This window comes from Ahaetulla prasina, chromosome 2 (assembly GCF_028640845.1).
Source record: "Ahaetulla prasina isolate Xishuangbanna chromosome 2, ASM2864084v1, whole genome shotgun sequence".
Classification (NCBI taxonomy): domain Eukaryota; kingdom Metazoa; phylum Chordata; class Lepidosauria; order Squamata; family Colubridae; genus Ahaetulla; species Ahaetulla prasina.
Genome location: NC_080540.1, coordinates 185,308,397 through 185,334,515, shown reverse-complemented (window position 1 = coordinate 185,334,515; position 26,119 = coordinate 185,308,397). Strand labels below are relative to the sequence as shown.

Genomic DNA, 26,119 nt, shown 5'->3' with positions numbered 1-26,119 from the left:
CCAGATAACATCATCAAGACCTACCTCCGTCATCCTGCCCGAATCTACCCAGTCCGCGTCCAGACCGTCCCGGATCTGAGCGATTTTATCGTGCAGATATTGTCCAAAATCCTCAGCACGTCCTTGCAAGGGGTCCTCCCATGCTCCCTGCAAAAGGAGGGAGCGGGTCACCCTAAACAAGGCGGCTGGGCGATTATCTGCCGATGCGATAAGAGCAGAAAAATACTCCCGTTTTGCCGTTCTTATCGCCACTAGGTAAGTCTGAATATGAGACCTTACTAGTGCTCGGTCCGATTTTAACAGTTTGGTAGGCAGCATAGAATTTAAAAAGTTACTACTCTAAACAATACCATGTTTCCCTGAAAATAAGACCCGGTCTTATTTTCTTTTGGGCTTGAAAATAAGTACTTGGGCTTATTTTGGGCTTATATTTTTTAAGTGCAGGAGGCGGTGAGTGTGGGGACTGATGGAAGTGGGAACACAGCTACTGCTGACCCCGCCTTCTCTGTCCAACTGTCTGCTTGCCCGCAACTGCAACAGGCCAAGCTCTCAGCATGCCTCGGCTTCCTTCGCGCAGTGCAAATACCATTAATTCTGAGCGTAGAGGCATAGGTGGTGGGGAGAAGACAGGCAATCCGGACATGCTGTGCGGCTGCCTGACTCACGGGAGGCTTGCGTAGCAGCACCAGTAGCAGGCAGGTAAGAGCAAACTTGAGAGTAGCAGAAGTACGGAACAAAATACTAAATTTTTTTCTTATTCACATTTTGAGGTAAAGGATGCTTTAATTTTTTTATTTGTTCCACTTCTTCTTTGCTCCCCTTCCTATCAATAAAGGGCATCTCTTGGTATACTTCTGTGTCACCAATCTGAGGCAAGCTGCATTAGCTGCCAATTAGCTTCAAGTGCAATTCAAGGTGTTGGTTATTACCTATAAAGCCCTGTATGGCATAGGGCCTATATATTTGAGAGTGTCTCCAACTGTTTCTGCCTGTTTATATGTTTCACATCCCCTGAATTAAACATTACCATATTGTGGAGCTTAGGAAGTGTGCATTCTATCTTGTGGCCCTATCCTCTAGAACAGCAACTCCCACAAAGATGGCATCCCCTCTCGTAAAGTTTGAAAACCTGGCTTTGGCCCAGGTCTGGGATTAATGCTTACTATTTGTTCAGTGGTCCCTATTTTGTTTTGTTGATTTTGTTGAACTCTGTTTGATTTAATATTTGTACCTGTTTTTATATTTTCTCTAGTTTTGTTTCCTGCCCAGAGTCCCCTGGAATTGGCCAGCCAATAAATTTAAATAAATAATAATATCAGAAAATTTCTTTTATGACACTGAGATTTATCAACAACTATTGCAACTATAGAACCAACAGTATTTTGGTGCATTCTACCTGGAAAAATCATCATAATTTGGGAATTTCATACAAGTCTGTGATGTATATATCCACTACATCCAAGTAAATATAAAAACATAGTTTACCTTGTGGGTCAACTTCTTTAGCCAGTTTGAGCGCATCAGAGTTAGCCAAATCCATATTGGCTGGAGTCACAGCAAGAATCAAGCTGCTCTCTCTGCTTATAAACTGCAAAATCATATCTTTGATCTGATATTCTATATCCTGGGGTTGGTCACCCACCGGCACTTTAGTGATACCCGGAAGATCAATTAGAGTCAGATTCAGCACTGAAAAGGAAATCAGCAAAGACTAAGAACTTCATCTGAAAAATGCTGTTTTGTCTTAAATCAACTTTGGACCTTAAGAGGTTTTTCCAAAACCTTTCCACATAGAAGGGGGGGGGGGTATCTATTATTGCCAAGAGCAAGATCATTTATATGAGAGGGAAATTTAAAATTTAAAAATAAAAATAAATTAAAGTCATCTTTATAACTGACTTAAATACTCTCAGCTTTTAATTATTATACTTATAAGTTATGACATTATTTCCAAAGAACTACAAAAGATTTCCATCTTGAGAGTGGATATATTATATATTCCCTTCAGTATTTTCGTGAAGGTAACTATATACTTTTGCTGCTAGTAACATTGCAAAAAAAGCACTTCCACTCTTCCTTACTACAGTTACAAACTCATTTTTTCTCCTTCCTCATTAAAATTATATCATAATTCCCCTTATTCAATTGTTTTAATCAGCACATCCAAAAATCCCCATTCACACTTTCAAAATGCTTGAGACGGTCAACTATACACTTAAAAATGAAGCATTTTGTGAAATTCAATGCACAAAACATTTCATATTGAAATATTTTGTACATTCCTACCCTCAAATATGTGTGTGTGTGTGTGTGTGTGCGTGTGCATGTATGTATGTGTATATATATGTGTGTGTGTGGGTGTGCGCACATGTGGGTGCGTCTGTGTGTCAGCATACATATAGCATAAAAAGTAAAGGTAAAGGTTCCCCTCGCACATACGTGCTAGTCGTTGCCGACTCTAGGGGGCGGTGCTCATCTTCGTTTCAAAGCCGAAGAGCCAGCGCTGTCCGAAGATATCTCCGTGGTCATGTGGCTGGCATGACTCAACACCAAAAGCACACGGAACGCTGTTCCAAAGGTCCAAAGCTCCAAAGGTGGTCCCTATTTTTTCTACTTGCATTTTTACGTGCTTTTGAAACTACTAGGTTGGCAGAAGCTGGGACAAGTAACGGGAGCTCATCCCATTACATGGCAGCACTAGGGATTCGAACCGCTGAGCTGCCGACCTTTCGATCGATGAGCTCAATGTCCTAGCCCCTGAGCCACCCTTATATCCCTTATATCCCTGTATATCCCTGTATATCCCTGTCAGACAGCTAATTAGATCAAAGAAGATCAAAGAAGATCAAAGAAGAGATTCTCAAAATCCTCTTTTCCTTACAAAGATAATGAGATTGAAAGATATTTTCAAAGTTTGGGGTCTGATTTATCTCTTGGCTTTGTTGTAGTGGAGCTTTCTTCATTCTTTCAATATCATCTCTTCAATAAATAGGACAATTGTTATTACGGTCCTCAGCTTACAACCAGTTGCTTAATGACTGTTCAAAGTTATGATGGACTTAATGATGATGAAAAAAGTTACTTAAGACCTCTCCTCGAAATTACGACTGTTGCATCAGCTTCTGTGGTCATGTGATCATATTTCAGGCACTTGGCAACTAGCTTACATTTACAACTGGTTGCAGCATCCTGCAGTCACGTGATCACATTTTGCAACATTTTTGCCTTTTAAAAAAGGCAAAAAATACCCAATGGATAAGCTGGGTTTAACTTATGATGTGATTCAATTAATGACTATATGATTTGCTTAACAACCACAATTATTTTCTTAACAATCATCATAAAAATGATCATAAATTTGAGTCCGGTCATGTGGAGACTAGACTTATGATTGCAACAACTTAGAAACAAAACTCCAGGCTCAACTGTGCTTCTAAAACAAGGACTACCTGTATTATTTTCCAGAAAGGATAGGAATGCATAGATTTTCTGAATAATATTTTTCAAATCTCCATCTTCTTTCCTAGATATTGAGAAGATATAATATTCAACTTTTACAAAAACCCACAACACTTGCCATGTGGTGAATATACCCTCAGGTTAATAGGAATAGGAGAAATGCCTTTGTTTGTTCCTGTCACCCTATCAGTCTCAGCTTCAATCTCTTGTCGAACTTCATCAAAATCTGTAAACTTCTTAGATTTGCAGTGCAAAAATTCTGCATATTCTGAAAAAGAAGAGATATCTCATATGAAGCTCAAATACAAATCTAAGGGAAAATTTTGAGTGCTCACATAAGAATTATTATCTATTATCACAATTTAACCATACCAAATACTTCATCATGCTTACTAATTTTTAAGGCATGATTGAATATGTAAAGTACTCTAAGTCCAAGAAGAAACTATATATGAATATAACATTATTCACAAAAAAATTTGGATTACTTTTTAAGCATAAATGAAGGGACCACATACCTGTTTTAGAAAAGATAAGCTGGAGAATGAGAGGTCTTCGGGTAACAATTCCAGACCCACGGGGCAGGAAATCTCTGCAAAATATATTGACAATATATTACTATGATAGTGTTGTGCCTCGCCCGCCCCCCTCTCCGCAGCCGGGCCCCTCTCATCTCCTGTTACCTCAGCCAGGGACTGATAGTGCAGATGAACGGCCTGACATGCCTCAAGCCCCCAGTCCTGGCACCATGCCCGGACAGACCGAGCAAATAAACCCCTCCCCCACAGTATGTGAACATGAGGAGCAGGAAGCCAGTCACGAGCTGGAATTGCCGGTAGCTGGAAGGTGGAGGGATCCACGCTTCCGGAGAATGGAGGGGCGATGTCAGCAAAAGGAAGGGAGGGGCAGGCCTGGATAAGTGCTGAGTCATGGAGCCACACCCCATGGCCTATATAAAGGATCTGCTTTCTGGCATTCTTTGAGTCAGGCAAAGTCTAATTTGGATTGCTGAAGTCACATCTTGGACTCCTGCCTGCCCTGAGAACTCTGACAGAACTTTGGCAAAGCTGCAGAGGCTTTGTGGCCACGCTTGATACAGACTTCCCCGACCCAGCCATCAGAGGAGGAGTGGGACACGACAGATAGCTTAAAACAGATAGTATGAACAAGAAGTTTTACTAAGCAATTATTTTTAAATGTATGTCATCAGATATATGACACACTGCAACTGTCCAGAAAGCATTCCATTCCCCAAATCTTAGTGTACATAGACTGATGGCTCATTAATGACAAAATTTTTACATTTTGCAAAATCATAGAAAAATGCTGTTCGCTGTTCGTAAGAAACATAATACTGAGTACTTCAAAGAAATAAAGTGGAAGGGAAACTGCTTTTATTTATTAACAGTTTTTCCCTTTTATAAAGTACTTTTTTTAATTCAGGAAGTTGTACAATATTACTGTTTCCCTAACTATAGAAACAGAATGGAAGCTTAGATAAGCTAACCTTTATTGTCATTTTTTTTCTGTGGGACTCTGGCACACATTAAAAATGAAATTGTTGCCTGCTCTCAAAAGTGTACATATACGTAACACACATATAGATATGCTATATACACACATATGTATATATCTACACCCTAACATATAAATACATATAAATATTAATCACTGTCCATCTTGAATACATAGCAGAAAGAGCAAGTTTGAGAGGTCAAAAGTATGGAACAAAACTGTGGCTGAATCTAGACGTTCTGCTTCTGACACCACGGAGCCTCTTCCCAGAAGGTAACAAGGAAAACAAATCGTGAAGAGGATGTCCCAGACCACTGATCACCAACCGGTGGTCTACAGACCACTGGTGCTCCATGAGAAAATTTTGGTGGTCCGCAGAGAAATTGTTGCAATTCTTTCGAGGAACCCAGCCAAGGTTTCCTGCACCACTCACGCTTCAGCGCTTTGACTCCCAAAGACAGGATGGGGTCCTTCAGGTAGTTAGTTTGGCTGCCTGTTAGCAAACAGAAGCAGCCAGAGTCATCCCTTGCTTTGCTATCCATTGCAGACGCTAGCTCGGCCCCCTACAAACTCTCGTCTCTCAAAGAGCGCTTGCTGAAGCAGCAGGGAAACTTTGGCCAGGCTCCTTGAGAAACAAGAGTTTGCAGGGGGCCGATCTAGCGTCTGCAATGGACAGCAAAGCCAGGGTTGACTCCAGCAGCTTCACTCTGCTGTGGTGCTTCCTGGACGCAGTTTACCGCTCCGAGCCCCAAGTACTCCAAGCCCCAAGTGCCCCCTCATCAGTCCCCCACAGCAGCTCCCCTCCAGCTGGCAGGTCGAGCCCAGCACCAGGTCTCGTATGCCAAGTCCAGCCCTTTGTCTACTTCAATCCATCCTCCATCAGGGGGACCCCACAAAGCCTTCGCCACCCCTTCCATTCTTCTGCCCCAGCCAGCCTTTTCTCCTTCTTATCTCTCTCCATTGCTGTATTTATTTTCATTTCAATATTTCTGGTGTCCAGACAACCCTGATTTTCTCATTTATTATGCATATTTCTCAAATCTCCCCTCCTATATTTTAGTTATTAACATTGTTTTCATTTTATTCCATTTATATCTTACAATCAATTAATGCAACCTTCCACCTCTTATTTTCTTAGAGTTTTTGTTCACAATTCAATACTTATTTTCTTCCAATACTGTACATCAAGGGTAGTCAATCTTTTTATACCTACCGCCCACTTTTGTATCTCTGTTAGTAGTAAAATTTTCTAACCGCCCACTGGTTCCACAGTAATGCGCCATGTATCATTGTCTGAGCATGCCTCTTGCACATTGTGGATTGGGGTTGTGGGGGGGCGCCGGCTACCAGCTCTGCTTGTCTGTTACAGCTGGGTGGTGTGGGGGAAGATGCGCGAGATATTCTGGGACGAGGCTCTTTTCTTTGCGGTCGCACTATAGCGCCATTTAATTTCACTTACGTAATGTGAACTAAACTTATGCGCAGGCGATACAAATAGTATATTTTCAGAAATTTAAATTGTCACAGGGAATATTATGAAAACCTAATGAAAATGTTTTTAAATAATGCTATGAAATTTTTTAAAAAACTCAATTAATTAAAAAAAGGAAAATGCATCAGTATCGGACAAAACCCCTACCACCCACCATGAAAGCTGGAACACCCACTAGTGGGCAGTAGGGACCAGATTGACTACCACTGGTGTACATCATTTACTAACATTTCAATTTTATTCCTTTTTACATCTTAATTTCAATCATTTTCACTTATAGAATAGAATAGAATAGAATAGAATAGAATTTTTTTATTGGCCAAGTGTGATTAGACACACAAGGAATTTGTCTTGGTGCATATGGTCTCAGTGTACATAAAAGAAAAGATACGTTTGTCAAGGTACAACATTTACAACACAATTGATGGTCAATATATCAATATAAATCATAAGGATTGCCAGCAACAAAGTTACAGTCATACAGTCATAAGTGGAAAGAGATTGGTGATGGGAACTATGAAACGATTAATAGTAGTGCAGATTTAGTAAATAGTTTGACAGTGTTGAGGAATTATTTGTTTAGCAGAGTGATGGCCTTCGGGGAAAAACTGTTCTTGTGTCTAGTTGTTCTGGTGTGCGGTGCTCTATACCCGTTTTGAGGGTAGGAGTTGAAACAGTTTATGTCCTGGATATGAGGGATCTGTAAAATCTGTAAATATTTTTACGGCCTCTTCTTGATTCGTGCAGTATACAGGTCCTCAATGAAAGGCAGGTTGGTAGCAATTATTTTTTCTGCAGTTCTAATTATCTTCTGAAGTCTGTGTCTTTCTTGTTGGGTTGCAGAACCGAACCAGACAGTTACAGAGGTGCAAATGACAGACTCAATAATTCCTCTGTAGAACTGAATCAGCAGCTCCTTGGGGAGTTTGAGCTTACTGAGTTATAAACCATACTATCTTTCACATTTCATCTGCTGGATTTTCCATTCTTTTATATATTTAAATTTTATTTCCTTACCCTCAAATTTAATTCTCTCATTCCATGCATTCTCAGACGCAAACAGAAAAAGAAAACATATATCCCATTATATCTTCCACATTTTTTTAATTTCCTTCATTCATTTCAACCTTTTGTACTACCTTTTTACAATAATCCATATATTTCTTCTAATTTCCATTATTCCAGAAAAAAGAAAGTTTCTACTATTATTTTAGTTTCTTTTCTACTATTCATTTTTCTCTTCTTTTAACCATTTTCTTTCAGTCTTTCCCAGATCTCATCTCTTAATATTTTTCTCCCTTTTTCCCGTTCTTTTATCTTCTTTTCTCCCTTTCTTGTATCCTCTTTTCTACTTTTCTCTGTCTTTTACTCTTTTAATTTCCCCCCACAATTTTTCTCTATTTCCTCTTCTCTTTGTTCTGTCACTGCTAATCCCAGTGTAATCATCTATTTTTTTCACTCTTTTAATTTCCCCCCTCAATGTTTTCTTCTTTTCTTTTTTCCCTTTCTTTTTTAAAATATCGTTCCCCCTCTCCATTTTTATTCTTTCCCTATCAATCCCAATATGATCATCTGTATTATCCTCACTCATTTCTTTTTCAACATTATATTTTTGTTCTTGTTTTCTCATAATTTCATAATTTATTTTTTTATTTTTAAGCCACAGTTCTGCTTGTTTGTTCCCATTAAAGGACTCTCGCACCATTTGACGCATCTCCCATAATCCCTCCCAATTCTCCATGTTTTCGATGTGAGGAGAAAAACTTTTTAGATTTATCTTAATTTATGTATAGTCCAAATTAAAGTCCAAAATATTGTCTCTCTTTTCCCCCCCTTTTTTTCTGTTTCCAAATGCAAGCCAGTTCAAAATGCTTTTATTTTTTCCTTACAAGTTCCAATCTTGATTTTTCCAGTTCTTACCACAGCTGTTCAAACAAGTACTTCTTTAATGTCCCTTTCCTCTTAGACTAAACAATGCAATGCTATTTTTTCTTCTTCTTCCCCAGCAATGATTCTCTCCAATCCACAACTACTGGCAACAAAATGTCACTCGTTAATCCGCAAAAGCAGTTTCTTTTTCTTCTTCTATTAAATCCTTTTGTTAGTAGAAGATGCTTTCTCTTAATCTTCTTCTCCCTTTAATGTTTATATTTTCTTCCAAAACCAATTTTAAATCCAGATGGAACGTTGTTTCTTTTAGGGCTTTTATCTTATAGATCCTCTTTGCTGTTTGCTTCCTCTCACTTTAAGTTTCCACATGCCAATTAGCTGCTAACTTCAAGCCGGAAAATTTTTGAGCTTTAAAAGTTTTTTTCTTCTTACCTGCGAGTTGGCCAATCGCTCACTCGGTAACAATACTCTGTTCTGATCTCGCCTCCTGCTCAATCTTCTTCTGTGGCCGTCCCGACTTTGGCAGCTTCTAATGGCTGCCTTTCCTGTTGTTGGGTCGAAAGCTGGATGCCAGTGCTGTAGGGAATTTGCAACTTCCCTATTCGCGCCGGCTGGTGCCTTCTTTCTTCGCTGTCCCTCCAGGACAGCTATGGTTTTTTATTTTATTTATTTATTATTCATATTTGTATACCGCCCTATCTCCCGAAGGACTCAGGGCGGTTCACAGGCATATAAAACACTTATATACAATTTAAAATAAACATTAAAAAACTTATTCTAATGCCCAATTATTAAAACTAAAAATATGAGTATTAAGACCAATTTAAAACCCCTATAAATTTAAAATCTACGCCAGTCCTGCACAGATGAATAAATGTGTCTTGAGCTCGCGACGGAAGGTCCGGAGGTCCGGAAGTTGACGGAGTCCTGGGGGGAGTTCGTTCCAGAGGGTGGGAGCCCCCACAGAGAAGGCCCTTCCCCTGGGCGTCGCCAGATGACACTGCCTAGCTGACGACACCCTGAGGAGTCCCTCTCTGTGAGAGCGCACAGGTCGGTGAGAGGTATCCGGTAGCAGTAGGCGGTCCCGTAAATAACCCGGCCCTATGCCATGGAGCGCTTTGAAGGTGGTTACCAAAACCTTGAAGCGCACCCGGAAGGCCACAGGTAGCCAGTGCAGCCTGCGCAGGATTGGTGTCATACGGGAGCCACGAGGGGCTCCCTCTATAACCCGTGCAGCCGCACTCTGAACTAACTGCAGCCTCCGGATGCCCTTCAAGGGGAGCCCCATGTAGAGAGCGTTGCAGTAATCCAGGCGAGACGTCACGAGGGCGTGAGTGACCGTGCATAGGGCATCCCAGTCTAGAAAGGGGCGCAACTGGCGCACCAGGCGAACCTGGTAAAAAGCTCTCCTGGAGACGGCCGTCAAATGATCTTCAAAAGACAGCCGTTCATCCAGGAGGACGCCCAAGTTGCGCACCCCTTCCATCGGGGCCAATGACTCGCCCCCAACAGTCAGCCGAGGACTCAGCTGACTGTACCGAGATGCCGGCATCCACAGCCACTCTGTCTTGGAGGGATTGAGCTTGAGCCTGTTTCTCCCCATCCAGACCCGTACGGCCTCCAAGCACCGGGACAACACTTCGATAGCTTCGTTGGGGTGGCCCGGTGTGGAAAAGTACAGCTGGGTGTCATCAGTGTACAGCTGGTACCTCACACCGAAGCCACTGATGATCTCACCCAGCGGCTTCATATAGATGTTGAACAGAAGGGGCGAGAGGATCGGCCCCTGCGGCACCCCACAAGTGAGGCGCCTCGGAGCCGACCTCTGCCCCCCTGTCAACACCGTCTGCAACCGATCGGAGAGATAGGAGGAGAACCACCGATAAACGGTGCCTCCCACTCCCAATCCCCCCAACCGGCGCAGCAGGATACCATGGTCGATGGTATCAAAAGCCGCTGAGAGGTCTAACAGGACCAGGGCAGAGGAACATCCTCTATCCCTGGCCCTCCAGAGATCATCCACCAACGCGACCAAAGCCGTCTCAGTCCTGTAACCGGGCCGGAAGCCGGACTGGAACGGGTCTAGATAGACAGTTTCATCCAGGTGTAAGGGAAACTGATATGCCACCATACTCTCTACAACCTTCGCGCGGCGGGTTGGAGACCGACGATAATTACCTAAAACAGCCAGGTCCAGGGAAGGCTTCTTGAGGAGGGGTCTCACCACCGCCTCTTTCAAAGCGGTCGGGAAGACTCCCTCCACCAAGGAAGCGCTCGTAATTGCCTGGAGCCAGCCTCGTGTCACCTCCTGAGTGGCCAGCACCAACCAGGAGGGGCACGGGTCCAGTAAACACGTGGTGGCATTCAACCTCCCCAACAACCTGTCCATGTCCTCGGGAGCGACAGGGTCAAACTCATCCCATAGAATGTCACCAAGACCACCCTCAGCCGTCTCACCCGCGTCACCGCAATCTTGGTCCAGACCATCCCGAAGCTGAACGATTTTATCGTATAGATAACCGTTAAACTCCTCAGCACGTCCCTGCAACGGGTCATCCCGCTCCCCCTGGTGTAGGAGGGAGCAAGTCACCCGAAACAGGGCGGCTGGGCGGTTATCTGCCGATGCAATGAGGGAGGAGGCGTAGCTACGCCTCGCTTCCCTCAATGCCACTAGGTAAGTCCTAGTATAGGACTTCACTAGTGTCCGATCAGCTTCCGAACAGCTAGACCTCCAGGAACTCTCTAGGCGTCTTCTCCGGCGCTTCATCCCTCTCAGCTCCTCGAAGAACCAAGGAGCCGGTTGGGACCTGCGCCGGGTCAGAGGCCGCAAAGGCACGACACGGTCTAAGGCCCCCGCTGCGGCCCGTTCGCAGGCCGCAACAAGTTCCTCAGCCGAGCCGTGAGCCAGACCCTCAGGAAATGGCCCAAGCTCTGTCCGGAACCCCTCCGGGTCCATCAGGCGCCTGGGACGGAACCAGCGTGTCGGCTCTGTCTCCCTGCGGTGGTGAATGGCGGTCAGAAAGTCCAGGCGAAGAAGAGAGTGATCTGACCATGACAAAGGTTCAGTGACTATATCCTTTAAGTCCAGATCTCTCAACCACTGACCAGAGAGAAAAATCAGGTTCAGAGTGCCACCCCCAATGTGAGTAGGGCCATCAACTACTTGGGTCAGGTCCAAGGCCGTCATGGAAGCCGTGAACTCCCGAGCTGCCGTCGATGACGAGCCGGAAGATGGCAAGTTAAAGTCCCCCATGACTAAAAGTCTGGGGGTCTCAACTGCCACCCCAGCCAGCACCTCCAGGAGCTCGGGCAGGGCAGCTGTCACGCAGCAAGGAGCCAGGTACGTGATCAGCAAACCCATCTGACACCTATGACCCCATCTCACAAAGAGGGATTCGCACCCGGCAATCTGAGGTACAGTGGTCTCCCTCGGCTCTAGACTCTTTCTAATCACAACCGCCACCCCCCCACCCCTACCCTGAGCCCTCGGCTGATGGAATGCACAGAAACCCGGCGGGCACATCTCAACAAGGGGCACCCCCCCTTCAGTGCCCAACCAGGTCTCCGTAATGCCCATAAGGTCCGCGGAGCCCCCCTGTATAAGATCACAGATAAGGGGGGCTTTGTTCACCACGGACCGAGCATTGCACAACATCAACCGAAGGCCCAAGCTCTGAGGATCCTGACCATCCGGGGAACGGGAGAAGTCCAAGGGGTCGGAGCGCGTGATCGCTTTCAGACATCGAGCACGCGCTCCCGGAAATTGATATGACCCCTCGCTTCCGCCATACCTGCCTCTCCCACTTACCGTGTCGATAGAACCACCCTCACAGATAGGAACACACTCCTCCCCCATAACCTCCGAACCTGATAAAGAAAAACCGCCGCGAGCATGTGCAGGAACTGGCCCCTCACCCGACGGGTTACCCCCATTACCCGCCCTTACCCTCCCACCCCTTAAAAATTCCCTCTCTAAAAAACCCCACAAGCTCTTCTTTTTCGCATGCCACCTCTGTGGGTCCCAAGACCCGTCATGGAGGCCGGCCCTCGGTAGTGAGGAGGGCCATTCCTGCGAGGCGGGGGCATCTCGCAGGCGCAAGAGTTCACAAGAAGTATAATGCGTAGCAGCTGAGGATAGAAATCAGCAGTATAGAGGCTCCATCTCCGAATGGCAAGGTGATAACAGATGGTACTAGTCCAGAATGAGGACAGACAAAGAATGGAACAGCAATTGGCACCGAATGACAGTCTGGGTGGTACTCTGTCCGGTGCATAGTCCAAACATCCTGGAACCGGGGGTGAGGGGAAATGGCACTCCGGTCGCTGGCCACGTCTTCCTCCGTCTTCCTCTGTCCCCAAATAGATCCCTTGTCTCCCCCAGAAAGTCCTAATAGGACCAAAAACGGCCATAGAAATCCCAAAAGGCCGAGGGGGGCATGGGTGATGTTATCACAGTCACGGACTGGTTACAGGGGAACAACTCCGGGATGCCTCCATCATCTCCCCGCAGTCCTCCAACAACCACCTCCAGACATGGCCAGGAATAAATCCTAACCATCCCAGAGGCCAGGTCTCTCCAGACCTCTCCCTCCAAGAGGCGAAGCCCATATAAGAGGCTAAACCTCTCCGAGAGGCTGGGGGATGTGAAGGCTGCCAAGTCCACAGTCCGGCAGCAGGGAGAAAGCCAAAAAGCCATGGCAGCGAGGCAGCTGGCAATAAGGGTAGATGTAATACCTCTGCTATCATCCAGATCGTCCAGGGGGCTGTAGGGGGTTGAGAACCCCCAAAACAACAGGAATTTCGGCGTTTATCCCAGAGCACCGGGGCACACTGTGTCATTGTGATACTGGCCCTGCCCCCTCTCTAGATTCCTTGATTAGACACCCGGTAACCCAGGTAGTCCAAGGCTCCTTATGGAACTCATTTTGACAGCTTTGCATAAAGTTTGGCTGCTACGAGATTTTTCAATACCTGTCTGACTAGTTTGATGTGTTCTTCCATGTTCTCACTGAATATAGGAATGTCATCTAGGTAAACTAGGACTCCCTTATACAGGTGCTCATGCAGCACCTCATTGATCAGCTGCATGAACACTGAAGGGGCCTCTTGAAGCCCAAAAGGCATGACTCGGAATTGGAAACTGCCTAGCAGGCAGTTAAACATTGTTTTCCATTCGTTCCCCTCCTTTATGCGGACTCGGCAGTAGGCTTCCCTTAGATCTAGCTTGGTGAAGATTTTGCCTTTTGATAAGTGGTTCAGCAAGTCTTTCATTAGGGGTAGGGGGTATATGTTTTGTATGCAAACTGCACTGATATTACAAAAATCAACACATAATCTCAGCCCTCCATCTTTCTTCTCTTTAAACAAGATGGGGGCTGCCACTTTAGATTTTGCAGTCTTGATGAATCCTCTGGCTAAGTTGGTATCGATGTACTTCCTCAACTGGATCATTTCAGCAGGCATCATGGAATACATTTTGGGTTTTGGTAACTTGGCCCCAGGTTCTAATTCAATGGCACAGTCAGTGGCTCGATGAGGGGGAAGAATATTTCTCTTCACTAAATTCCTTGGCCAGGTCTTTATATTCCTTGGGAATCTGGAGCTCGCCTGGAGGGCAGTCTTAAGTGACTGTTGCGGCTTCTGGTATTTAGCTTCTATAGTTTGGCAGTCTCTTGGGAGGAGGGACGACTCCAATTATAATTTTCTGGTATCCATCCTCCCATTTAATGGTGGGGACCCATTTGTCCAGCCAGCAAGAAGCAAAATGACAGAGTCTGATATCTTTGGCGCTAATATATATCATATAAGTTCACTATGTCTCCCAAATTCCAATCTAATCAGTTCAGTAATTTGGGTGGCTGGGACTCTACCAATCAATGTCCCATCCCCCTGTTTAAACTTAATTGGGCACTTTAAGGCTTTTGTTTTTATTCCTAATTGTTCAACAATTGAAAGTCCAATTATACTTCTGGTACAGCCTGTATCTATTATTGCTGGTACTTCTCCTTGCTCCCCAATCTCTGGCACCACCAGTTTCACTTTAATTGAAAAAGAGGGGATGGGTGAACTCACCATCGGGTCATCTTCTCTGCTAGCCTCATTGGGAGGGGCTTCTTTGGCCAGAGGTTCCTCGCTCTCTTCGATGGGGAGGGGAACCTCTACAGCTTGTCTGGCAAATCGACTGGTATCCGGGGGCTTTCTTGGGGCCCTTCTGCCTAGGGTGGCCGTGGCCGGACATTGTTGTGGAACTGGTGCAGGGGCCAGACACTCAGAAGCTCGATGATCCATTTGTGCACAACGATAGCATTTAATCACTCTTGCAGGTTGAATGGGAGGGACTTCAGCAAGCTTTGAAAGTGGATGTCTAGCCAGAGTTCTCCGAGGCGGCTTCTCTGCTGGGGCTTTGCGGAGGGGGTGAATTTCTCTATCCAGAGCTATGGACATAGCATACCAGTCTTGCAGTCACTCTAGCACTCCTTGGATGCCACATGCTTTCCTGACTTCTTGATCAATGGCGTCTTTAAAATAATGTAGGAGTATGCGGTCCAGCCAATGGGCAAGGATCCCTGCGACCCATCTAAAATCTCGTACAAAGTCTTTTGTGGGTCGATTACCTTGCTTCATCTCTGTTCTGTCTCCTTCCCCACTTCAGACCCATGAGCTGGCCTTCAGCCAGTGGATTCACGGCTCTTATCAGTCCTGGCAGAGAAATCGCAGCTGCCTGCCAAAGTTCAAACAAATGACTCACGTAGCAAGACTTTCAGCTCTTTTTGAAACGGTTCAGCTAAATTTTGCTTCCCGTGGAGTGAGAGCAGTCCCAAAGCTCCTTATATATCCTGTGGGGTAGGGCTCCTGCCCCATCCTTCTTTTTGATGACGCTGCCTCTCTAATCTTCTGAAGCGTGGGTCAAGTCAAGCTTGATTATTATTATCAGCTGGGTCTGAAGGCGTAGCCTGGGGAAGGGAGGAATCAGGGGATGATGGCCTCATTACATCCTCCAACTGGTCTGGTTCTGGCTCCTGGAGCCGAGCCAAAGGAATCGGTGCTCCCGAGGTAAGCCTTATTGGCCCTTCGCCCTCACTTTTGGAGTCACTTTCAGGCATAGGGCCAGGTTTGGGGGCTGGAGTCACAACAATCTCTTTTATTGTGGCTTCATTCTCATTGATCTAGTCAGGATCATAGAATCGGGCCAAACAGATCAACAAATCCTTCATCATCATTTAGTTCGGCTGCTCCCTCATTGTACAACTGGGCTATCCAGTCTGAAGCGTCTCCTTCATTCATCCCCTCTGAAATCGCAGATACTAAGTCGCGATCAATTTCATATTATTCCCCATACTAATCTATATGGGCCCAGATTTGGCTGAGGAAGTTAGTCAGTTTGGAAAGCTTACCATCGAAGGTGGTCCTAAAACAGAGTGGAGGTGGTATTGCAGGTGGATTGGACCTGGCGACGGGCGGCAGGGCTGGGAGCTGCTGGTGCACCTGGGCGGGCGGTGGGGCAAGCACAGGTGGCTGAGCTGGAACCTGCGGCGGAGCTGCTGCTGGTGGGTGGATTGAGGATGGAGGAGAGACAGGGGCCAGCTGCTGCACTGCTTGTTGGGCTGCAGAGGGGAAGGAGCTCCAGCTGGCCACTGGATTAGTTCCCACTGATGTGCTGGGATCATTGGGACAAATTGGGCCCATGGAGATCCCTGGAAAATTGGAGCAGAAGGTGCTGGTGATCACTAGCACTGGACCCACCCCTGGCCGGGTTAGAATCCCCAGCCTGGGGGGATACATTCTGCAGGGAATAGTGCAAAAATAGGCTTGTGAGGGGGGACAGCAGGCAGGGGTGGCGGTCCCCATGCCGGCTGCATCTGCTCCCAAATGCTGCTTTGCCAGGCTGCACGGAGCCGCTCCTCCTGTCATCCCTGGCCAGGTAGAAAGGTGCCTGCTGGCTGCTAATTCCTCCACCAGGTCCTGGATCAGGAAAAGTGAAAGTGGGTTGCATTAAGCTCCATCTCGCTTGAGAAGGTTGTGTGGGGAGGGCATAACTTCCCACTTCCATCCATTCAAACCACTCTGGGAGTCCGGTCAACTATTGGCTTCAAGGCGGAGGCAATAGGTTCCAGTCTCGGGAATCCTCTGATCCCAAAGCTGTCACATCTCTCCATTCTGGCTCATGGGGTGACTTCATAGAGCTGGACGCAGCACGAGATTCAGGCAGTCTCTCCTCCTGTCCTCTTTCTGAAGTTGCATCAGACTGGCAACTTTTCCAGGAATCCGACTCCTTGGGCCGAGTGCCTAGCCTTTGCGTTGTCTCTGCAGCTCCAATAGCTCCCACCACTTCTTCTTCAGAAGAATACCGGGTCTTGATAAGTCCTCTGGTATCAGTCCCCACAACTCCCTCTGCAATGTTCTCTTTCTCCTCCATCTTCGCTGAGTCTTCGCACCACCCGAGTTTTAGGTTGATGCTGGGGCTCAACACCCCGGACAGCCCCCTTTCGGGGTGCCTTTATTAAATTTAGGGATTCAGGTTAATTTCAACGTTCCAGAAAGCCCCACTCCAATTAAAAACTCTGAGGCAAGCATTTCTCAAAGTTCTGTTTATTAGAGAAGGTATACTGGCACATCTGGGAAAAACCGAATCTGAGAGTTCCGGGTTTTCCCTCAGTAAATCAAAACCCTAAATCCAGCCCCTGCACACATCAGTTTGTCACATGGCCCAATCATCATCTGTCCCAACTTGAGCCATCCCTGCAACCACTGCTCCTCCAGATGCATAAACACCATGACCTTGACTGAAAGGAATAATGCTATTATGTCTAACTACAATCACTCTCCTATATCCCCCCTCCTACTTTCTGAAGTGCAAAAAGTTGGCAGCGTAGAAGTTTCTGGTGCTAATATGGCTTCCAATGCTGACAGAGGAAGGCCATTTTCACTCTCCCCAGGCTCCTAGAAAGCCTCTGGAACCTGGGGAGGGCGAAAAACAGGCCTTCTGGTCCCACTGGAAGTTGGGAAACGGGCTGTTTCCGGCCTCCAGAGGGCCTCTGGGGTGGGGTGGGGAAGGCTGTTTTTGCCCTCCCCAGGCTCCTAGAAAGCCTCTGGAGCCTGGGGAGGGCGAAAAACAACTCTACCGGGCTCACTGTGCCATTGCGTGCCAAAAGCAGGAGCAGCGTGGGGAGCATTTTTGGCACGCAATGGCAAAAAAGTTAACCATCGCTGTTCTAGGCCTTAGGGCTGATCTATCCCACTAGGCCAAATAATCTTCTCCTCACTTACCTTTTGAAAAGTTCCAAGGTCTTCCAGAGCACTGGAATGTTCCTTCTTTGCACAGCTACATGGCACAGTTCCAAAAGCAGCCATCATTTTCTCCTGCCCACATAATGGCAGCTGCATTCAGGTTACCGCCACATACCCTGCTTCATTTTGCTGCTTTAATAAGCGCTAAACAATGAGCTCCTGCAAGCACTATGGAGACCTCTCTTAAGGCAGCAAAATGAAGAAATTTGTCTGGCCATTTATAAGGCAGCTGCCGTTTTGTCCCCACCCACAAATGGAATTAGAGAGGTCTGCAGTGTTCAGAAGCTTCTGCAACACTGTGCAGACCACCTAAGGAAGCAAAATGAAGTTATTTGTCTTGTGGCCGCCATTTTGCTCCACCCACAAATGTCCCTAAACAGAAGTAATGTTTTACTAGAATATTTGCTTTAATTTGTTTAATGTTACATAAAGTTAACAATGAGGTGAATTGATCAAGACTGTCAGTAAATGAGAGACAGGATAGGACTCCATATACATATATTATGTACAAGCATATAGTATCAGTATATAACGTCTAGGCTTAAAATAATTTTAATCAGTTTTAAAATATTTTACTTATTCATGAAATAAACTCAGAAAAAATTGGGACATTTCTGAGTAAATGAACTTCATTTTGTGACATCATATATTGGTTTCTAAATTCTAAATGCTGGTTCTGTGCCCACCATATGTCTTCATCCACAGGTACCTGATCATTCCTCAATGTCTGATTTTTCTCTTAATACTCCCTCTAAAGTTTAAAAAGTAACTATTAGAGAAGCAGCATAAATTTATAAAATTTATAAACTGGGAAAGTTAATCAATATTGCTTTCCTTTGGTGCAAAGACAAAACTTTTTTAGCCATTTGAGATCTTTATTATTTTTATTCCTTTTATATTTTTAAAATATTCTTATATTTATTTTCTCTATCCTATCAATTTTCTAAATGAGAATAATATCTAAACAAGGAAAATTATTTTAATCCCCAATTACACTGTATATTTAATGTCTTTAAACTGTTGAAAATCTCTGCTGTTTTTCTTATAACAGACTAATTCAAGTAGCCCTCTGAAGTTACTTAGCATAGATAACTAGGTGAATTCCCTTTTATACATTAATAAATCATGAAGAGCTAATCTGGTCTAGTGATTAAGATACTGGCCTAGAAATCAGGAGACTGTCAGTTCTACATCCACCAGTTGGGTCACTTTGCAGCAACTGGGTGACTTTCTTAGCCCAACTCACCTCACAGAGTTGTTGTTTTAAGGAAAACAGGAAGAGGAAGGAGTATTAGGAACCTTTGTTGCCTTGAGTTACTTATAAAGTAATAAAGGCAGGATAAAAATCTACAGAAAATATGTACAGAAAATACATTTCTCTGATCCTCAAAAGAAAAAGGATTAACAAAATAATTCAACCCTGCACATAAGCATCTTTAAATAGAATTTTGATGCAAGATATGAAAGGGCCATTAGTCTAGCACAGTGGTAGACAACCTGGTCCCTACCGCCCACTAGTGAGCGTGCCAGCTTTTATGGTGGGCGGTAGGAGTTTTGTCCAATACTGAAGCACTTTCCTTTTTTTTAATGTAATTGACTTTTTAAAAAAAATTCATAGCATTATTTAAAATATTTTCATTAGGTTTTCATAAAATTCCCTGTGACAATTTAAATTTCTGAAAATATGCTATTTGTATCGCCCGCACGTCAGTTTCGTTCACGTTATGCAAGTGAAACTAAATGGCACTATAGTGCGACCGCAAACAAGAGCCTCATCCCAGAATAGCTTGCGCATCTCCCCCCACACCACCCAGCTGTAACAGACAAGCAGAGGTGATAGCTGGCACCCCCCCCCCCAAATCCAATCCACGATGTGCAAGAAGGATGCTCAGACGATGATACATGGCGCATTACTGTGGAACCGGTGGGTGGTTAGAAAATTTTACTAACAGAGATACAAAAGTGGGTGGTAGGTATAAAAAGGTTGACTACCCCTGGTCTAGCACAACTGGCATCAGTGAGTTGTAATGACAAAGATAGCTAATTGTGGGGAAAAATACTATAGGTTGTCCTCGCCTCATGACCATAATTAAGCCTAAATTGTGATCATAATTCAAGTTGATTAAGTGGGTCATCACATGACCACCACCCATTTAACAACCTTTTTGTAGTAATTAAGAAATGCGATGGTAATTAAGTAAACCAATTGTACCCAATGGACATTTTTTTGAAAGAAACCAGAAGTGAATGCCAGTTTGCAGCCCAAAATGTCATGACTCATGGTCACATGACCATGGGAAGCTGCAAACGGCCATAAATGCCAGTTGCCATAAATGCCAGTTGCCAAGCACCCAATATGCAAGGGAGGGGGGAGAGGGGGCAGCCAACTGTCCAAAGCAGAGGTACACAAGTCCAGGTTAATAAGATTTTTAAATCGTTATTCTAAGACTGATGCGCCATCTGCATATAAAAGAAAAGGAGGTAAGGCCTTTTCTATTCATGCAACTTTAAAGGAGGGTCTTAAAAACGTATCTTCTGTTTAGTAACATAAATAATTCATAAACAAATTAGTCACTGGAAAGTTTTTGCAAGCAGCAAAGTACCAAAAAAGTGGATCACAAAGAACATTAATACACCCAGAGATATTTTACAAAAGAGAAACTTTTTTTTTTAATTTACATTTATATCCCGCCCTTCTCCGAAGACTCAGGGCGGCTTACATTGTGTAAGGCAATAGTCTCATCCTATTTGTATATTTATATACAAAGTCAACTTATTGCCCCCCCCAACAATCTGGGTTCTCATTTTACCTACCTTATAAAGGATGGAACGCTGAGTCAACCTTGGGCCTCGTGGGACTCGAGCCTGCAGTAATTGCAAGCAGCTGTGTTTAATAACCGGCTATCTTACAGCCTAAGCCACCCACGGCCCTTAAATCGTCTATATCGTCCACATGAAAAATGACTTCAATTTTCATAATTTATTCATACAATCAGCTGCACAATTACAGATGAACATATAACATGAGAACCAGACCAAAATTTCCAGGAAACAATGAAAGGGCGTCTTCTGAATAAGATAAGGGTGGAAAGAGCACGAAGGTAGCTTTGAGCACCATCCTACCATTTACCTCAAAAGACAGGCGGCGAGGACTCTTCGGACAGCCGCCTCCCCCTGTCAATGAGGCTAGGAAAGAAGGACGGGAGTGTCCCATCTGCCAGAAAACATCGCCCCGCCTCGCCAAGTCACCCCTGACAACCCACACAGAAACCTCTGTTCGAGACCGCCACTTCTGGCATTTCTGTGCGCTTCTTGCTCAGCTAACGCAACTAGCGTCACCGGAACGTTCACGGAATAGGATACGTTTTGTCGAAGGAAGTTATTCACAGAGAACGGTTACACCAAGGCGACCGCTCTAATGGTGGCTGTTTCCGAAATCATCACAGGAGACGTGCGTGACGTTTTCAGAAGGCATTTCCGCAAACTCCGTCGGCTACTATAAACCGGCCGGTCAAAAGACTCCTTCGGCATTTTTCCCCCTCGCTTATCTGTCTTCCCTTCGTTAGACCGACAGCTCGACTTACCGGCCGACGAAGTTCTCGAGGACCGAGCTCTTGCCGGCGCTCTGACCACCCACCACAGCGATTTGTGGCAGGTCGAGGTGGCAGCTTTGTCCAATAGAGCTGAAAGCATCCTGTAGCTTGTTCACCAGCGGAATCAACTCTTCCATTCCTCGGTTGCCCATAGCAACGACCTGGGGGGGTAAATCCCCCCACACTCCACCGCTTCCTTTCACAGCCCCAGGCAACAACCCACAAACTTCCCCTTTGGATTCTTCTCATCCGGCCTCAGCGACGCCCGTTTGCTCTTCGGCCCGCCCTAAATCCGTCAATCACTATTACTATTGCTAATAGAAACTGTCATTTCCCGTTCAAAGCCAATAGTAAAGGAGGATTTAGAAGGCTCCCATAATGATAGGATGGCATTTATCAATTATGTCTGTTTCCAGTCAGCATTCTAATTGGACAAATTATGTGTCATTCGACAGACTCTCGGTTCAAACAGCCAATAGCAGCACAATGTATAGTATAATCCTGCCTTAGTATAACCCTGCCCTCGCCCTTTGGCCTCTTTATATGTTTTTTTTTAATTTGATAAGCGATCTATCCATCTCTTTAAAACAACGAATCATCAAAACAAGAGGCCACCCACCCTTCAAGTTACTTTTGCTCTTTATTGGACAATATTTCTATCACATGAAGGAACTGGCCAATCACTTCAGTCCGATTTACTTTTCACAGAGTATTTAGCTGAAACGGTGATGCATTTTATTTTATTGCGCCTTATATTACATATTATTGCCGTTCGATCCGTTACCAAACTTCATTTCCTTATGGGAAACGTAGGTTAATTGCACTGGTAAGACCATACTCACAGTTTTGGTCGCCAGTATTCTAAAAAGATTTAGTATTCTTTAGTATTTAGTATTCTCTAAAGTGCAGAAAAGGACAACAAACATGATTAGGGGACTGGAGGGTAAACTACGACGAACGGTTGCGGGAACTAGGTATGTGTAGTCTAACAAAGAGAAAAACTGGGGTAACTTAGAGAATATTTGAGGAACTGTCAGAGGAGGGAGTCAACTTTTTCTTCAGAAGGCAAGAAAAGAAGCATTAGATGAAAACAATAACGAGAGGTACGCAGTTGCAAGGGAATTATTTGTTGGAAGAAACTAAAATAGCTATATGTAAACCATTTCAGACAAATGCCTATCTTCTTCTGTATGGGTGCTTTTTTTTTTGAATCAGACTCAAGGCACCCCTTATTTGCTGTTTGTATTGTTTATTTTTATTTTTTAGCAGCACAAGATGTGCCCTGTTTTAGGAACTATTTCAGAAATAAATTAGAAAATTACAAGATGTGGAGAGAGATTTAGGAGGATGATCAGAGACTGGTGCTGTGAAGGATTTAATTTGTTAAGTCAAGCTTTGAATTTGAAGCTTGAGGCATTAATGAAGCTGAAATAAAGGTTTAATGTTAGGAGTTAGAAAAGTATGAACAAGTAAGACAAATGGTGATTTTGCTAAGATATAATGTGATTTGTTTTTGGAAGTTTTTGATATTGTGGATTTGTTAGTGAATGAGTTCTACACATGAAAAAAAGGGGGGGAGGGAGTTGGGTTTTTGTTGATTGTTTGTCTTTATCTTCCACATAGTATGTTTGTTAAAAAACTGAGATTTGTGTGTAAACCACCTCCCCAAGTTGTGTCATCTCTTCTTTGTCCCTGCTTTTGTGTGGGTATGAATTTTAAAAGTGCTGGAAAGAACGAAAATGACTTTTCGCCCAGGATGGACCAGCTACCTAGACAGGGTGAAGAACAGAGTTCAACTTTCTTTCTTTCTTCTCTGTACTTTTGTTTAAATGATTTTACCTGTTCATCTCCTTCCTGAAGCATGTGTATCCAGCTACCTTTTCTCGTATGGAAACATATTGTACCAGTTTATCTATTTAATGCTGATGTGTTGTTGTTCCTTTTCAAGTTCTATCTGCAAGCTATCTATTTCCCCTTGGCCCCCTCCCTAATCCTCCAACAATGCCTTTTCTCACCCAGAAAGGGAGGAGGAGGGGATCCCTTCTCATGTCTTTTAGCCCTGCAGATGACTCAAACCTGTGGAAGCCGAATACATAGGTCAAGATGCTTTCCCCAAAAGAGACATTCCATCCATTTGAGCCAGCCTCCACTGGAAGTCACCACACCGAAGTGGAGCAAAACTTTCCAATGAAGAAATGGACATGAAATGAGTAGACAGGTAACGATCAAAAGACTTTTTTCAATTCCCAGAAGACAGCTGGTTCTTTCTTGTTTTATGTGTTCATGTAAGGATTGTATTTGAGATTTCTGTCAACAGCAAGTCCTGAACATCTTAGATTTCTGTCAGGTGGAAGAGAAACTTGCCTCATGAAAGAACTCCACAAGTGTCAAGTGATTCCTGGAGACCAACTGAGAATGAACATTTTCAAAAATGTGTGCATGAGTTTTGTTTGGGATTTTTCTCTTTGCAGGAGAAACAATTTTTGTCTTTCTGACCTGATTGGTGGACTCTTACTCCATCTGAAAATCCTAAAAGCAGCTGTGCAACTTCGCACTCTACAGATTGTGTTTGTTTTGTGATTGTAACTGCATTACTGAATGCTGTTGTTATTTTGTTGTACTTGTGAACTGCAACACTGTGATTGTTGAAATGTGCAAGGGATTGCTCCTATAGAAACCTGATCATTAGTCCTAGGAGATAGTGATATCATACTCCCTGAAGATATCAGAATGCAATGGTTCAACATTTGAAATTTTCTTATGCATAGGATAAGTGGGAGGAGCAGATGATGCAATAAGTGTGAAAAAAATCATACGTTACCAGCAATTATGAACTGACACAACCTAGTAACCCATTTGAAAATAACTAGATTAGAATGGGTTATGGACCAATGTGGTAATTGGCATGCTCCAGATGACTTATATTGGAAATTTTGCCTATGTGCAATTGTCTAGCCCTAGTATAAAGCATTTTCTTTTTTATATACTGCCCTGTTTATGAGGAGACCAGAGAAAGATTGCTGGCCTCCAGAGTTCAGATATAAGGCTGACCACCTGGGCAGAAGCTGGAATGTATGCTCATAGGAACGCTCCCATTTATATGCTGAATAGAATAAGGTTATTTACCATGATGGCAAGCATACCATCATATTTAATAAAAGGGAGGAATGAAGGGTTTCCTGCAACATATATACTGATGTCTTTGTATACCTGCATTTCCTTTCTCATGAAGAACATACTTACTGCTGTAAAAGTACATCCTGCATTAACCTGCATTAAGATCTAAAAACCTCCATAAAATGCCACTCTGTTTCCCACAAGAAATTATCTCAAACTAGCAGAAGCAATCTACACACCTTTGTAGTGCTAATTGGGGGACCAAGTGGCTATTTAGAAAGACAAAAAGAAGGAAAAGATAACACTACAGAGGAATGCAAATTTAGAGTTAGATTATATCACTGACCTTTACTATGGGATACACCAAACCAGATTCCAGGATATGCAGATGCCAGTTGATGGTTTATGACATCCCTAAAGATACTTCAAAGACCTCTTTTTGGTATAAGAGGACATTGCTTTCTCTCATGAGCTTGGTAGCTCCTTCCTTGCATGTATGTATGTATCATCTATGTGTTTGGAACAACTATCCATTTGAACCTGATCAGGATTAAATGCTATTTTACTCAAGCCTCTGTTTAAGTCTCTTGATTGGCAGTTATGAGCTTAGACATATTAATAAGTGAACCTTACAGAGAAAGGAAATGCAGGTATACAAAGACATCAGTATATATGTTGCAGGAAACCCTTCAGTAAGATAACAATGCTGTTATAGTGAAGTGAAAGTTATATGTCAAGAGCAACATAAAAGTAAACACAGGTAGAAGGGGTACTTTAAAATGTGAACTGATTTGTGTGATGTGAAACTAGCTAACTCATTGGTCAAGCAAACTGTTGTTTCGAAGTACAAAGTAAATGTCTAGATATTTTCTCCTTACTCCTTACATAGTAAACTCTAATTGCTATAATATTTATTACTGCTCTACTGCAATCTAGACATTATTTACAACTTACATAGTAAACTAATTAGTTAACCAATATGTATACACCAATTTGTGCTGCTCTAATGCGACCTCTAAAATACATATATATCTTTTTAGATATATTGTAACTCAAAAAGAATCAATATCTAATACATTTCACTCCTATTTTCGCTACAATAAACAGTTGAGAGTTGAGAGAGAATTGGCTGGATCCGAGTCATTCAGCAGCTTTCATGCCTAAGGCAGGGCTAAATATCACAGCCTCCTGGTTTCTAGATCATACCTTAGCCCCGTGATGGCGAACCTATGTGTGCCCAAAGTGGCACATGAAGCCATGTCACCCAGCATGCGTGGCCTTGCCTGTTTGTCTTCAGGGTTTCTCGCACAGGCGTGCACAACAATTGGCTCTCCTTTGCACGTGCAGCAGTGCCAAAAATCAGAGTGCGCATGCACGGCAGCCAGCTGATCATTGGGCGTGCATGCATGCTAGAACCCGGAAGTTTGGCTTTTCCGAGCGCGGCCCCAACGAACATGCAGCACGCGTGACGTTTCTGTGCGACCTTTTAGGCACTCTGCACTCGGTGCCAAAAAGGTTCACCATCACTGCCTTAGCCACTACAGGTAAGTAGTGACTTGACTATTGGACCCAAAATTTCTTTTAAGTGAGACATTTGTTAATTGAGTTTTGCTCCATTTTACAACTTTTCTTGCCTCAGTTATTAAGTGAATCATTGCAATTTATGTTAATAACCCAGTTGTTAAGTGAATCTGGCTTCCCCATTGACTTTGCTTGTCAGAAGGTCGCTAAAGGGGATCACGTGACCCCAAGACACAGCAACGGT

The 26,119-nt window shown here is 44.0% G+C and overlaps 1 protein-coding gene across 13 annotated transcripts in view; it reads right to left on the bottom strand.

Moving 5' to 3' along the window:
* Positions 1-21,506, bottom strand: part of DNM2 (dynamin 2) — a 210,011-nt gene extending 188,505 nt beyond the window's left edge. For 7 of the 13 annotated variants that reach the window (XM_058166774.1, XM_058166777.1, XM_058166778.1 and 4 more), the window contains exons 1-4: positions 21,229-21,505; positions 3,978-4,051; positions 3,578-3,727; positions 1,486-1,689 (exon numbers count right to left, since the gene is read on the bottom strand). In XM_058166774.1, coding sequence (XP_058022757.1) covers positions 1,486-1,689; positions 3,578-3,727; positions 3,978-4,051; positions 21,229-21,389 — 589 coding nt within the window. In that variant the 5' untranslated portion in view covers positions 21,390-21,505. Of the gene's footprint in view, positions 1-1,485; positions 1,690-3,577; positions 3,728-3,977; positions 4,052-21,228 lie in introns of all 13 variants that reach the window. The other 6 variants (XM_058166776.1, XM_058166775.1, XM_058166779.1 and 3 more) reach the window with 2 other exon arrangements.
* Positions 21,507-26,119: the final 4,613 nt, after the last annotated feature.